Source organism: Myotis lucifugus, unplaced genomic scaffold, assembly GCF_000147115.1.
Source record: "Myotis lucifugus unplaced genomic scaffold, Myoluc2.0 scaffold_14, whole genome shotgun sequence".
Classification (NCBI taxonomy): domain Eukaryota; kingdom Metazoa; phylum Chordata; class Mammalia; order Chiroptera; family Vespertilionidae; genus Myotis; species Myotis lucifugus.
Window position 1 is genome coordinate 9,105,229 of NW_005871062.1, and position 14,536 is coordinate 9,119,764.

Genomic DNA, 14,536 nt, shown 5'->3' on the forward strand with positions numbered 1-14,536 from the left:
GTCTGCTCCAGATGAAGGTAATGAAACTGCAGAAGAGAAGAGGAAAACCCCCCAAACAAGCTCTGAACAACTGGTGGAAGGCAGGCAAAGCCTCTGTGTGAAGCGGGAGAAATAAGGACTGGCTTGGTCTTTCTCCCTCTCAGATGGCAGTATAACTGATTGGCAATTTCTCTAACACTTAACAACTGCATACATGTTGTATGTATTCACAGCAGTCTGCGACTTGTTACAACTTTGATGATTATGAAACACCAAAGTAAAGGTTTATTGGACAAGGTGGGGGTTTTTTGTCTTTCTAAGAAAAGAAACAAAACAATTTCTTGTGACTTAAATTGTTGTTCATCATAACATTCAACAAAAGTATTTTCCTTTGTTTTGATCCTCGAAGCTGTAACAGCGAAGTTCACAGCCAGCACTGGCATGGGGTAGCTTCCTTGGATAGATTCCATAGGCCTGTACTTGCGGGCAGGAAACAGGTTTTAGCAGCAAAGGGAATTATTATTTCTCTTGAATGGGCCAATTTGTCTATTTTTTCTCTTTTGAAACAGTGGGGTATTTCTTTGAAAGACTGCTTCTATACCATCACACACTGAGATGTCTAGAATTGTTAAAATTTTAGACATCTTAGTAACTATTAACTCGATGATGGATAGGGCTCCTTAGCAAAAAAATAGAAACCTAATTGAAATAACATACAGCAATCATAAGAGTACAGTTTGATAGATTTTCACCAACTGTATAAACATTTAGATCAAGACCTAGAACTTACCAGAAAACAAGATTCCTTGTGCCCCCTAAACCAATACTACCCCCAGTCATCCTGACTTTAAACACCATAGATTAGTGTTGTCTCCTTTTGAATGTTACACAAATGGACCCATGTAGTATGTACCCTTTTATGTCTAGCTTCTTTTGCTCAACATGTTTATGAAATTCCATATTGTGTGTAATTTACATTTCATCCTCATTCCTGTAGTAGTGCTGAGATTTTGTTTGGGGTTACCTTGAGCTTATACATAAATTTGGGGAGAATTGATATCTTTATAATAAGCTTTCCAGCTCATAAATATGCCATATCCTTCTTTTTATTGAGAGTTCTTTAATTTTTCTTAGTGTTTTGTAGTTTTTAGTTGAGGTATCTTATATGTTTTTTATTAGATGTCTTCCTAGATATTTGATGTTATTTGTTGCTATTGTAGGTGTATTTTTTAATTTCACATTGTTTTAGTTACAATGTATAGAAATAGTTCTTTTTATATATTGGCCTAATAATCTTGGTAAATTAGCTAATTTATACTTTGTGGAGACTTTTATATTTTCTGCTTACCCAACCAGGCCATCTGTGAATAATGACCTTATATTTCTTCCATTCTAATTTTACTACCTTTTATTTATTTTACTTGACTTATTGCATTGACTAGCATCAGGCATGACTTTTGATCAGTTTTTCAGACAGAAAAATCTTTCATGGAGTTCCCTAGTAAAAAAAAAAAGCAATTTATGAAGTTAAGTTGGTTGATTTGTGAACATCATATCCAAATTTAAAATGGTGTTATGATGGCCTACAAAGCCACCATACACTGTTCTTTATTGTGCATACCCACAGATATGGATTGAAAATCTTGTCAGCCAGCCACCCTTGTCTTTCCTACCCCAGACAAGCAGAGCATCTCATTTATATTTGTGCATGGGTCCTTAACAGAGTCTCATAGTCAAATAAGGATCCAGACCGCTCACTGAAAATGTTCTTGCCTCAGAGGTGGAATTAAGAGAGTATTGTCAAGAAGCAATTTCAGGAGGGCAGGGCTTGTGGAGAGATGGTATCCAAGGGGATGGTGCCCTGTCTGGCAAGTCATTGGCTGGCTGCAGAAGATACCAAGTCTTCCAAAGTGCCTGCAGTTGTCTAACAGAGCAGACGATTTTGGTCAGCTAGCATATAGAAGGAAGAATGATATCTTTTAGATGGAACACTAGAACTGGAGGCAAGGACTGTAAGAAGTAAAAGCTGCTGGAGTCAAGAGATGTCAGCTGCCAGTAGGAGGGAGGGAGGGAGGGATCCTGGGCCTAGAGATAGGAGAAAGTGTAAGTCCTTGTATGAATTCAGGTGTATCAGGTGTACCTCCAGCTGGAGAGTGCAGATTTAGAAAACATGAGGATACAGACCCTGAGAGCTGGCAAAATGTATTCTTCCTCTCTCTTCTTTGGTGTTGTCTTCCTTTTCCATCTCTTTCTCTACTTCCTTTAATCCCTTTATGATGTAATCTTTATCTGTCAGATTTCATCTGGGAGGCAATGTGACGGAATGACTAAGAACTATTTAGGTGGAAATCCTGACCACTTACAGCTATGCCACCAGAACAGATTACTTACCTTTATTAAGCCGTGGTTTTCTCATCTATAAAATGGAGACAGTGGAAGTAACTTTTTTATTGGTTGGGAAGATCAAATAAAATAATGTATGTAAGAGTATGGCACAAAGTAGATGCTAAAGGGCCCGTCTGGCTGCCTCTCTCTTGATCTGTCTACCTTGTTCTTTTCCAGAGGTATTAGTTCTTATGCATGTTTCCCTTGTACTAAGTGTAATGTGTTTTTCTTGTTTTAGTTGAAAAAAAGCTTTGTGTCCTCTATTTTTAATGTACAAATTGGGTGAGTGAAATGTCTCCCATTTCTGTCCCTGTGGTAGATTACCGAAATGACAGTGGGGAACGATTTCCTCCTCTCCCTCCTAGTGGCAGCAGCTCCAAGACCTTGAGCAATTCCTTTAACTCCTTTGGGCCCAGGGTCCTTATCTATATATGTAAGGGACTAGATTAAGTGGACTGTGAGGCTCTCGTCTAACTCTAATTATATCTACGAGAAGATGCTAAAAGTCAGATTCCTCACTAAATTATACATGCCATGAAGAAACGTGTCTGTTTTGCATATCATCATATCCCAGCGCCTCCAGAATGCCTGGCCCATAGAAGATGCTCAGCAAATGAATGGTTGACATCTTTACAACAAGGAATGTGGTTCATATTCACCAGGAGTTGTCAGAGCACCATTGGCTTTATGGGCCCATCTTCAATAACTCTGAGAAAAATTTCTAATGGTAGAAAATGCTTACCGACTCACATAGTCAACTTTTTTGGCATTTATTTTCAAACTTATGAATTCAAACTTCATAAATATTTTAGAGTTCATGATCCTTTCTCAATTTCAATTTGTTGCCATGCTTTATAGCCCTAGGTCTTGTCATCGTTCAGTATGTCGCCTGTATGAAGGTAAAGGCTCTATTTTTGAAAGCACAGTGTATAACTACACAATATCATAGCACCATCTGCAAGGTGCTATGCCATTTTCTTTATTTCTCAAGGCAGCATCACAAAGCTCATTTACCAAAGGAAGGAACAGACTAAAGGCAAGGAGCATTCCTTGGGCTTCTTCATTCCTGCTTTAAATATACATCGCTATCTCTGACTAACGCGTGCCATAATCAGAATCCTTTATACATCCTCTGGCTCAGTTCCTTGGGAGAGCTGAGCCTTCTTTCTTACTGCTTGCAGGGCCCCTAATGGCTTTCCTATCAGTGGTCTGTGAAACTTCCAATTCTCATTCCTGCTGTGTTCCACTCTCTTCTTTCTCCTTTAAATGGTAGATTCCTGGGGAAGAAATATTCATGACTATCATTGGGTCTAGCTTTGCAGGCTAGACCCAATGATAGATGTGGTTAAGAATTAATTGGAAATTTAATCCATTCAGTCACTCATTGTCTTAGTCCATTCAGGCTGCTATAAGAAAATACCATAGACTGGGTAGCTTATAAAAAAACAAGTTTACTTCTCACAGTTTTAGAGGCTGGAAGTCTGAGATCAGGGTGCCCGCATGGTTGGGTGAGGGCTCTCTTCAGAGTCTAGAAAGTTGGCATCCTCACATGGCTCTACCCTCATTACCCAATTATCTCCCAAAGTTCCCTCACCTTTTAATACCATCACATTGGACATTAGGATTTCAACATACAAATTTGAGAGGGACACAAGCATTCAGACCATAGCACTCACCAGATATTACTTGAATTACTCCTTTGTGTAGAGAACATAGGATCCCAGGTATAAGACAATTTGGGGGTCATAGAAGGTTTATAATTTAGAGCCAAAATGGTCTACACCAGCCGTGGGCAAACTACGGCCCGCAGGCCGGATCCGGCCCGTTTGAAATGAATAAAACTAAAAAAAAAAAAAAGACCGTACCCTTTTATGTAATGATGTTTACTTTGAATTTATATTAGTTCACACAAACACTCCATCCATGCTTTTGTTCCGGCCCTCCGGTCCAGTTTAAGAACCCATTGTGGCCCTCGAGTCAAAAAGTTTGCCCACCCCTCTACACACTAGGAGTACTGTGTAGATTTAAAGAAATCAAGACTTGGAATTGTCTGGCAGTTCATATTCTCTTGCAAAGTAGATATACACTGTTCCTGAAGCCATTATAAATTTTTTTCTTTTCGGGCAGCTTTGGTTTACCCTCTGGTGTTAGTCTTATTAGCAGAACTGATAATATTTATAATAATATCATGAAAATGTCAAGACATTTCTAAAACCTGAAATGAGAAAATTGAATAGTACCATAATCATTTACTTTCTAAACTTAGGTAAAACAGGGATTATTTTCTTTAGATAAAGTAAGAAAAGTAGACACAGAACCTTTGTTTACATTGGGACATCATCACCTTTCCTCATTGTTTTGCCAACACTTTTATGGCAGAAGACGAGTAGGAGAAGAGGCCATGACAAAGGGGCAGTGCTGCCTTGGAGAAATGGTTTCTGTGTCCAGTTGTCTGACTCTCCCTTCTCGTTTACTAACAAGATGCTAACAATAACACGCCTAGCCATTTTCTGTTTCTGAATGTCTGAAAACATTGGATAATAATTGAGAGTTGGCTGCCATGATGTCACCATCAAAAAATCATGGGAGAGACTCTAATGGCTTCTAAATATAATCTGCCAGTTCTGAACTTATTTCATGCACTCAGGAATAGCAGTTGGCATTATGTAGGGAAGAAATTATGAAAACCTGTCCTCTCCAGTCAGTCACTGGCAGGACTTTGCTTTATAAACTTGTCATCAGTGATAGACTTACCTGTCTCATTTGTTCACTTCTGAGACCAGAATTCAAGGTTGGAGGAGGCACTGAAAAACCAGTTGGCCTGAAGATTGTTCAGTCTTATCAGTCAGAAAAGGGATGATTGTTGAGCTCTAAGTCTACCTCCTTTAATCACAAAGAATTTGCCAATCTCCTGAAAATATTTTAGGAGTAAACACTAAGTCAAACAGAATTTTCGTGGGTTACCAGGGCACTGACTCTGGTTAGCTATTTAATGAGACCTTTGATACACTGGAAAGTGGCTAACACAAATGCTTAACTCATTCGCGCTTCCCCCACCCTCCAGGATAGCTGGACAGAGTAGCAATTCTGACTATAACAAGAGGAAAACAGCCCTCATAGTGCAGCATCTTTAAAGTTTGTCCTACTTTGGGTAAAATGCTCCCTCTAAAATGAGTAGCGCCTAGATAAGACCGAAAAGGCAAACCTGGTTTGATTTAGTTCAGTTTGGTTTGGCTACTATATGTAAGTCACCTTGACTTGAAAAACTTGTTGCTTTGGCTTCTCAAAATCACCAATGGAATATGCAGTTGACTTCCAAATGGAAAGCAACAGCTCTGTGCACCATTTCATTCATTGAGGAAAAGTAATTGGCACCATCCATGAAAGGATGAGTTATAAAAACCTGCCCTTCCTGGGGGGTCACTGGGGAAAAAACACACATAAGCGCAAAGGTTTCCAGGACATTTCCTGTACACAGTTAGCTTTTCCTAGGTTGTGGTCTGGTCCTTTGTACTCCTTTGCTTTTAAAAATGTTTGAAATGTCCCTAAAGTTGAATTATCTCCTATTCAGACCTGATATTTAGAGTTGCTTGTGGAGGGACTTTTAAAAAGTCATGTATTTAATTTATAAATATGCTTCCAAATATGAAATGTATTTGCCAGAGGAATATGAGTTAATGTGTAATGTCTACCAATATGTTTTTGGCTGTTTTGTCCTTTTTGGATACAAAATTCTTCATGCCTGCAGTTCTTGGTTTTCTATCACACCTGCACTGGGAAGGAAGGGGGAGCATCACCTGCAGAATTTTTAAGTGTTTCAGAGCCTCTGGGAAGCAGACCCAACACCAAAGCAATTTGTAAAAGACATTTGGCCCTGGCTGGTGGCTCAGCTGGTTGCAGGTTCCCCATCAGGGCACACACCTAGATCCCCAGTCTGGAGGCAACTGATCGATGTTTCTCTCTCTCTCTCTCTCTCTCTCTCTCTCTCTCTCTCTCTCTCTGAAAATCAGAGGATTCAAAAAATAATAATTTTTTTAAAAGTGTCAAATGATGGATGATTTCTGAGTTTAAAGAACTTTTCAAGGGTTTTAGATGGAAGACTATATTTAAGCACTTGGCTTTCTCTGGCATGTGACTTGACACGAGTTCCAAGAACAATCAGCTCATTTCAGGGTTTGCAGAAGGAAGCACTGTGCTCCCTGTTAATTGGCTGTCCTCCCTCTTCTCATTGCAGTGGTGCTTCATGCCCCACCTCCAACCAAGATCAAACGGGAGCTGCACAGCCCCTCCTCCGAGCTGTCATCCTGCAGCCATGAGCAGGCTCTCGGTGCTAACTATGGAGAAAAGTGCCTCTACAACTATTGGTAAGTGGAGCCCGAGAAGGCTGGCCAGAAAGTAGCCTTCAAGCTGACTGTTTCAAATATTATTCAGCAGACACTCAGGATAGCACACCCCATCTTTACCTGCAGTGTAATCCTCTAGGTGCAGGCCAGCTCAAATGGGCCTTTCTTTGTGCTGAACATGAAATGCAAAACTGTTCAACTGACTGGGGTGGTGGGAGGACTCAGTGCTTGGGGTACTGAACCCCCCTCCCCGCCAAGGGAAAAATCCTTGAATACTGGGATATTTGATCTGTGACTTCGATGGAGGGAATGTATACTCCTTCGTGTCTATCATATGTTAATGTGAACTTTAAGCACCAAAGAAGTAATCTTCAAATCAGAATATATGAAAAAGCTTTGATGCTTATGCCCTTTACTTAAGAATATCCAGGCTCAGGAATGAAGCTTTAATTTTAAATCATTCTTTGCTCTAGAAGATAAACATAGATCTACTTGAGAGTGGGGAGGAGAAGAGTTGTTAATTCAAGTGATGTTACAGCAGAAATTCGTCTTCAACAAAGATTCTGACTAATTTCTGGGAACCCTGGAATACTTGGGAGAGGGTCTGGGAAACTTCTCCAGACACATAAATTCTGCCCCCATCTGTCCACCTGACACACACATACATGGAGAACACGGTTGGAAGGGGGGAGAAAGGAAACCGGAAGCAGAGGCTAAAATTATCTTTGAGAAGAATCACTAGAAGTGTTAAATAGTCCCTGTGACGCAGTGTGTTTGTCACTTTTCAGAGGTACAAATATTCCCTCAGGGCTGCCAGCAATTTAACTATGTTAATGCTGTCATTTCCTGGCAACCGAGGGCTGCAGCATTCTGCTGGACCTGGTGACCAAGCTAATGGCTTCATTGCAGCTTACTGGTTCCTTCTCTTTTTCTGTTTGCAGTGCCTATGATAGGAAGCCTCCCTCTGGGTTCAAGCCATTAACCCCTCCCACCACCCCCCTGTCACCCACCCATCAGAATTCCCTATTTCCCCCACCTCAGGCAACTCTGCCCACCTCCGTGCACCCTGCTGCAGCAGGCCCAGTACAAGGTGTGGGCCCAGCCCCCACCCCTCATTCGCTTCCAGACCCTGGACCACAGCAGCAAACCTTTGCGGTCCCCCGGCCACCACATCAGCCCCTGCAGATGCCAAAGATGATGCCTGAAAACCAGTATCCATCAGAACAGAGGTGGGTGCTGATCCGGGCTTCCTTTGCTGCCTGCATTCCCCTCCCCTTCTCCTCACTGGGAGAGGGGGAGCCGTTAGTCATATTTACCAGGTGTCTATAAAGTTCTCATTCCACTGCGGCATCTTGTGAGGTAAGACTAATAATAACATGAATATGGCCTGTTTACATGTCACCCTGTTCCTGAGGTATTCCAAGTGGTTTATAAACATTACAACGTCCTTTTGAAGCAGGAATGGGGAGATAATTAGTACTGTCCCCCCATTACAGAGCCCAGGGAAGAGTGACTTTCCCAGGACACAGTGTCCGTTGACCCTCACTCAGGGCCGCTCTCCTGGCTGCTCACTGGATACTAGAATTGAACCTTGATTTATGCTCCCCATACATCCTTTATTAACACTTACCTATTGGGGAAGTTTGATGGTAGGAGGTATTATTATTCATCTGATTTTCACAAATTTTAGCAGTAGGAGATTAACTAAAGACTTTATTTATAATTATCTACTTTTGAGATAGAAACCTCCTGGTTTCACTCCAGGTAGTTCTACATTTCAAATAAGGAAACTAAGGCACCAGGAGGAATGTGTCCAGAGTCATGTATTCATCAAACAAACCAACGTGTGTGAAGGGAACCTGCTCTGCAAACATGAAACTTAGGTCCCCGCCTTCCCAGCCTGTTATCTGCCGTGTTCTAGAATTTTGGATGCTTGTGGCCTTCCTTTATGTAGGGTGTCTTGGGGGTCTCGGATTTTCATTTCAAGTCTCTCTGGGATAAGGAGATAATGTAGGCGGCAAGTTGTCAGTGATGTTACCAAGGGCTGCAAGATGGTGGCCATTGTATTTCCTCTGTCTGTCTTGCTCTGCACTGGGTGGGTGTGAGGGCGGGAGGCAGGAGAGGAGGGAGGATGTATGAGTACACCTCCCCCAGGCCTGGCCCAACCCAAATGCCTCCCCGTGTTTACTCAGAGGTCACTTGCTTTATTTCTAAATGAAATGCAGAAAAACATTAGCCCTCTTATCTGGTTCTAATCCCCTGACCCCCTTGCTGTGAAACTCACCATAAAGAACTACCTCATTTGGCTGGTTGTGTTTATTCCCCTGGTGAGGCCAAATGCCACAAACACCAGTGATACATGGGGCCCAAGGGGTGAGACTGATTGGAGGCTGGCTCAGTAGTGGGCCTCCATTTACACAGAACTCATCTAAAGGAAGCAGCCACCACTAAGCTTTGCCAGTTATTACCTTGTTAACAGCCTTGCACTCTTCCAGGAGAATTCGGAAATTTGGATTTTTATGTAAAAATTCCGGGTTGCCTTTTTTAAAGTTGGCAACTAATTCAAATTAAAAACAACAGCAACACTTTGCAGACTAAACAAAACCTCTCTGTGGGCAAAATTACCCTGCAAGCCTGCCAGTTTGTGAACTCAGGCCTGGATACCATTTTTATTCCAATAGTTTTTTGTGTGTGTTTTTAAATAGTATCCTCCTGATTATCTGCAGAGATTATTAATTGAGGGGGAGGGATGGCGTAGGGCCTATATTCAGTATTTCAAATACTTAATAAACTTTGTATTTGTCATACCGTGTATAAAAGAAAATCTTATTTATACAGTTGTGCACTGCTTAACAACAGATACCTTCTGAGAAATTCATTGTTAGGCGATTTTGTCATGTGCGAACATCATAGAGTGAGTGCACTTACACAAACCTAGATGGTAGCCTACTACACACCTAGGCTGTATGGTATAGCTTATTGCTCCTGGCTACAAACCTGTACTGCATGTTACTGAATACCGTAGGTAGGCAATCGTAACACAATGGTATTTGTGTATATAAACATCTAAACATAGAAAAGGGATAGAAAAAAAATGTACTAGTATATAAGATAAATAATGGTACGCCTGTCTGGGTACCTACCGTGATTGGAGGACTAGGAGTTGCTCTGGGTGAGTCAGTGAGTGAGCGGTGAGTGAATGTGAAGGCCTGGGACATGACTGTGCACCACTGTAGACTCTATAAACACTGTGCACTTAGGCTCCACTCAATTTATAAAACAACACGAGATTAAATCAAGCACAAGAGAAATGATGTAATCAAGCAGCGGGGTAAACACGAGACGTGTGAAGCTGCTGCTGGCGTAACACAGCATACTATTTTTGTGCACTCTAAAATGAGGATCAAAAGTATAGTAAAACATAAGCCAGTAGCATAGTCACTTATTGTTATCAAATCAAATGCACTGCACCTAATTGTATGCTCTACACTTTAATATGATTTGCAGCGCAGTAGGTTTGTTTACACCAGCATCACACACAGACACGTGAGTAACAACGTGTTACACTGTGATGATACAGTGTCTATGACATCACCAGCTGATAGGACTTTTTCAGCCTTATTATAATCTTACTAGAGGCCCAGTGCATGAAAATTCATGCACTGGAGGTGGGGGGGGGGGGGTCCCTCAGCCCGGCCTGCCCGCTCTCACAGTCCGGGAGCCCTCAGGGGCAGGAGGCGACCCAGTGATCAGGGGAAGGCGACACCCCCATCACACCTCTGCTGCTGCAACTGCTGGCCCTGGTTACCTGAGCCTTGGGCAGCCCTGGGAGGCTGAGGGGACTGGGCGCCGCCATCTTTGAGGGCGTGGTGGTCAATTAGCATATTCCCTCCTATTGGCTGTGGGCACCACCATCCTTGTGATGATGTGAGGGTCAATTAGCATATTCCATCTTTATTAGATAGGATAGGATCACCACCTTTTTGGGGTCACTTACATTGTTGACTGAAATCATTAAGCAGCTCATACCGTATTTCTCTCTTAGTCCCTATTTCTTACCAGATTGTGTCAAAGGTTAACTGAACCAGGGGAAAAAAAGCCCTAATTCTGCTGGAGGTTATTTGTCCTCAGGCAGGCCTGGCAGAGAGGGGGCCTTAGTCTCCAGGCTGCCCAGCCTCCTCCCAAAACGAAGAAATTTGATCCCTGATAGTTAAAAGTTTCTGACCTCAAGTGTCCAAAAAGAAAGAGGTAGGAACCAGAAAGTAAGCATTTCTTTTATGGGGTGATTCCTCCCTGAAATTTATCTGTTCGTCTTGGACTTACTTCCCCTTCCCCTCTGCCATTAGGAATCATGAGTCTAAAATAAAAAGACCTCACATCCCCTGGGTGATACAAAGATCCTTGAGAGAAATGGGGTGAAGGGTGAAGTTCCGAATCGATAAATAAAAAACACTAACACTAGGGCACTTAGGCTTCTACACCAGAGCACTGTAGTCTCAAAGTTGAGGGTACACAGGAGTTCCTACGGGGGCTTATTAGAAATGCAGATTCCTGCTGCACCCAGAGATTGACTTGGTGGGTCTGGAGCCAGGCCTGGATATATTATTGTCACATTTTGAGACATCACGATCCAGCTGTCTCTTTTATCCCCATCTCTACTCCAATCCCCCCCTTTCTCTCAGCATCAAGTACTCAGTACTCTGAATTTTTTTCTTATTGCCCTGATCTATGACAAATGAGATAATGTGATATCTGTGTGATGCAAAATGCATTTAAAAAACAACAAACAATTTTGCTTATAGATACCGGGTAGCACATGGAAAATGAGACAAACTGAAATCCCTGATCTGATTTTGTAACAGTAACAGTAATTGCAGGCATGTATGATAAGCTTAATAACCACATGTTTAATAACTTTTATGCATGCCCGAAAGTGGGGCAGATTACTCTTATTAGTAACTGTAGTTTGTTCTCTGTTAACTCTTTATTTAAATTAGAGGGAATATTACTTCAAAAACGAGCCCCCTTAACCAAAAGATATGGTATTTTGTGGGATAGAAGGAAATACAGTCTTATTGGAGCCCTTTAACAGCTCTGTAAACAAGGAAGAGTAAAAAAAAATCTATTTTACAGATAAGAAAATCAGGCCTCAGCAACTAAAGGACTTCCTAAATGTCACGTAGCCAAATGCAGGGTCCTCCATTTAGAGAGCAAAGCGTTAACTTACAGCTACGCCATATGGTTTGGTTATAATTTGGGTGTGGGGGGCAGGTTGCTAACATTCGCTAATGTCTATTAAAAACTGAGTAAGTGACCTTGAGAAATTTGTTCTAGCCTTGAACTTTATCCAACTCTTTATCTCTTAAACTATCAGAACATACGCCATCTCTTAAACTATAAAATCCTACTAAATTCCTTCATCATTTACAGACATGTTATAATACGTATCTGTTTTGTTTTGCTCATTCTGTTGAATAGAGTAAGCCCGTTGAGGTTTAAAAACCATGATTTAGACCCCTTCTTTTAGACCACATTTAACCCAGTATTTTACTTGTCTTCAGTATGTCTCTTGATGAAGTGATAATAGTTTGCTAAGATTATACTTTAAACAACTAAAACATAATCTAGTCAAAAGTATATTCTTAATGTTTTATGCAATCTTAGTATATAATTCTTCACAACTCAAAATTTATTTTTAGAAGATAAATACTTGTTTGGGAGGGTGATTTATATTCACTATTTCCTCCCCTCGAGGAGGAAAAACCCTTGTAATTTGGCACGTTCAGACCTGTTCCATTTATCCTTAAAGACCACAGCTGCTCTTGAAGAGGAGAGGAGAGTGCTTTTCATTCATCCATTGCAGTCTCACATGGCTTCTCATCGTGCTGTTTACCACATTTACATGGCAAGGTGCTGGAACTTAGAAAATATCCTTACGTTATGCCCATAGTACTGGCCAGATATGGTTTTGCCTTTCACTGTACCATTTCTCATTACATCTAGAGTTGAGACTCCACAATTCAACTTAGGCTCAACTAAAAAATTGATCACCTAAGAATTTTAGAACACACTATTCTCTCATTTGACATCAAGACACAAAAACTCAAGAAAAGACAAAGTTTAAAAAAATATTGCTGCTGTTGGAAAAATCCTCTGCTTGGATGCGACCCGAGGGCGTAGAATTGTAATAGGCTATTCTGCTGATATTGATCCCCAGCAGGGAGTGTGCAGGAGGCAGCTGATCGATGTTTCTCTCTCATCGATGTTTCTAACGCTCTATCCCTCTCCCTTCCTCTCTGTAAAAAATCAATAAAATATATATTAAAAAAAAAAAAAAAAGAAAAGATAAAGTTTAAAAAAATATTGCTGCTGTTGGAAAAATCCTCTGCTTGGATGCGACCCGAGAGCGTAGAGTTGTAATAGGCTATTCTGCTGATATTGATAGTCAGAATACAGTGCCCCAGGGTCACCTAGAAAGGATCAGTCACGTGTGGCATCTTCTGAAGGATGAATGGCCTACCTGCTAAGTTCTCTCCCTCAGTGGTTATGACCAAAGCTTCAGAGCTCCAAAGGATGAGCTTGAGTGTCCTGGAATTGTGATTTACTGGATACGACTCATTCTCTAAAGATGGTAGATAGTAAGAGAGTTAACATATTCAAGTTTTTCTCCTGTTTCTACTTTCTCTTTTAAAGCCCATCCCTAGTAAATTGCTGTTCGTTTTTGTCGTCATACTTTGTAGCTTTTAGAGAGGGAAGAATTTGACTGAGTCACATTTGTTAGCCTGAGTGTGTCTGATGCATCTTCTCGCCGTGCACTCCTGTTAATAGCATGTTACAAATGGCAGCACAAACTCACTTTGGGATCCGAAACTGCGTTTCATAGATGCTTAATGGAACCTTCTTTAACAGACTCAGTGATCTACTTCTAATGGTTACAGTGTGGGTGTTTTTAGTTCTGAATCTTAAGAGAGCTTGTTTTCAGCAATTAACCATGTTTACTATAGGGTTTTTGTTACCTTTTAATTAGGCTAAAGGAAATTTCCTACTATCCCTAGTTTACTGAGTTTTTAATGGAATGGATATTGACCCTTATCAAATACTTCTCCCTCTGTTGAGATGATCAAAGGAAATTTTTCTTTTAATTTCCCACTGTAGAGAGTTACATTGATTTATATGGAACCAACCTTGTATTCTTGTGATAAACCTAACTTATCTGTTATGTATCATCTTTTGTATGTTGCTGGACTTGATTTTCCAATATCTATTTAGGACTTTTGCATCACTATGATTGAGATAAATGTACACTTTTTCTTATATTGTCCTTGTTGGTTTTAGCATTGAGGTTATACTCATCAAATGAGTAGTGGGTATCCTCCTTTTTATATATTCTGGAATAGTTTGTGTGAAATTGGCATTCTTTCTTCCATGAAATCTTGGAAGAATTTGTCAGTAAAATCATGTGGATCTGATATTATCTTTGTGGAAGATGTTCAGTTACTGATTCAGCATCTTCACCTTTTTATAGTTTTGCTCTGGAATTTCTATTTAGCTGAGTGAATTTAATAAATTATTTTTTGTGAATTTTTAAATTAATTGCCATAAAGTTGTTTATAATGTTTTTTTAAATAAAACCTCTATAGCATCTATAGGTATCGCTTTTTCATGTTTGATATTTATCTAGATTTTTTTTTTCTTTCATAGTCTTAGCAGACAATTTCATTCGTCTTTATAACAAATCAACTTTGGCTTTACTCATCCTCTCTATTGGGTGTTTTCTATATCACTGATTTCTGCTTTCACTAAAATATCTCATTTTTATTTCAGTTCAT

At 40.5% G+C, this 14,536-nt stretch overlaps 1 protein-coding gene across 1 annotated transcript in view; it reads left to right on the plus strand.

Moving 5' to 3' along the window:
- The window catches only part of ETV5 (ETS variant 5), a 57,750-nt gene that overhangs the window by 21,936 nt on the left and 21,278 nt on the right, over positions 1–14,536 (plus strand). The window contains 2 exon segments of the mRNA XM_006084818.3: positions 6,599–6,728; positions 7,649–7,936. Coding sequence (XP_006084880.1) covers positions 6,599–6,728; positions 7,649–7,936 — 418 coding nt within the window.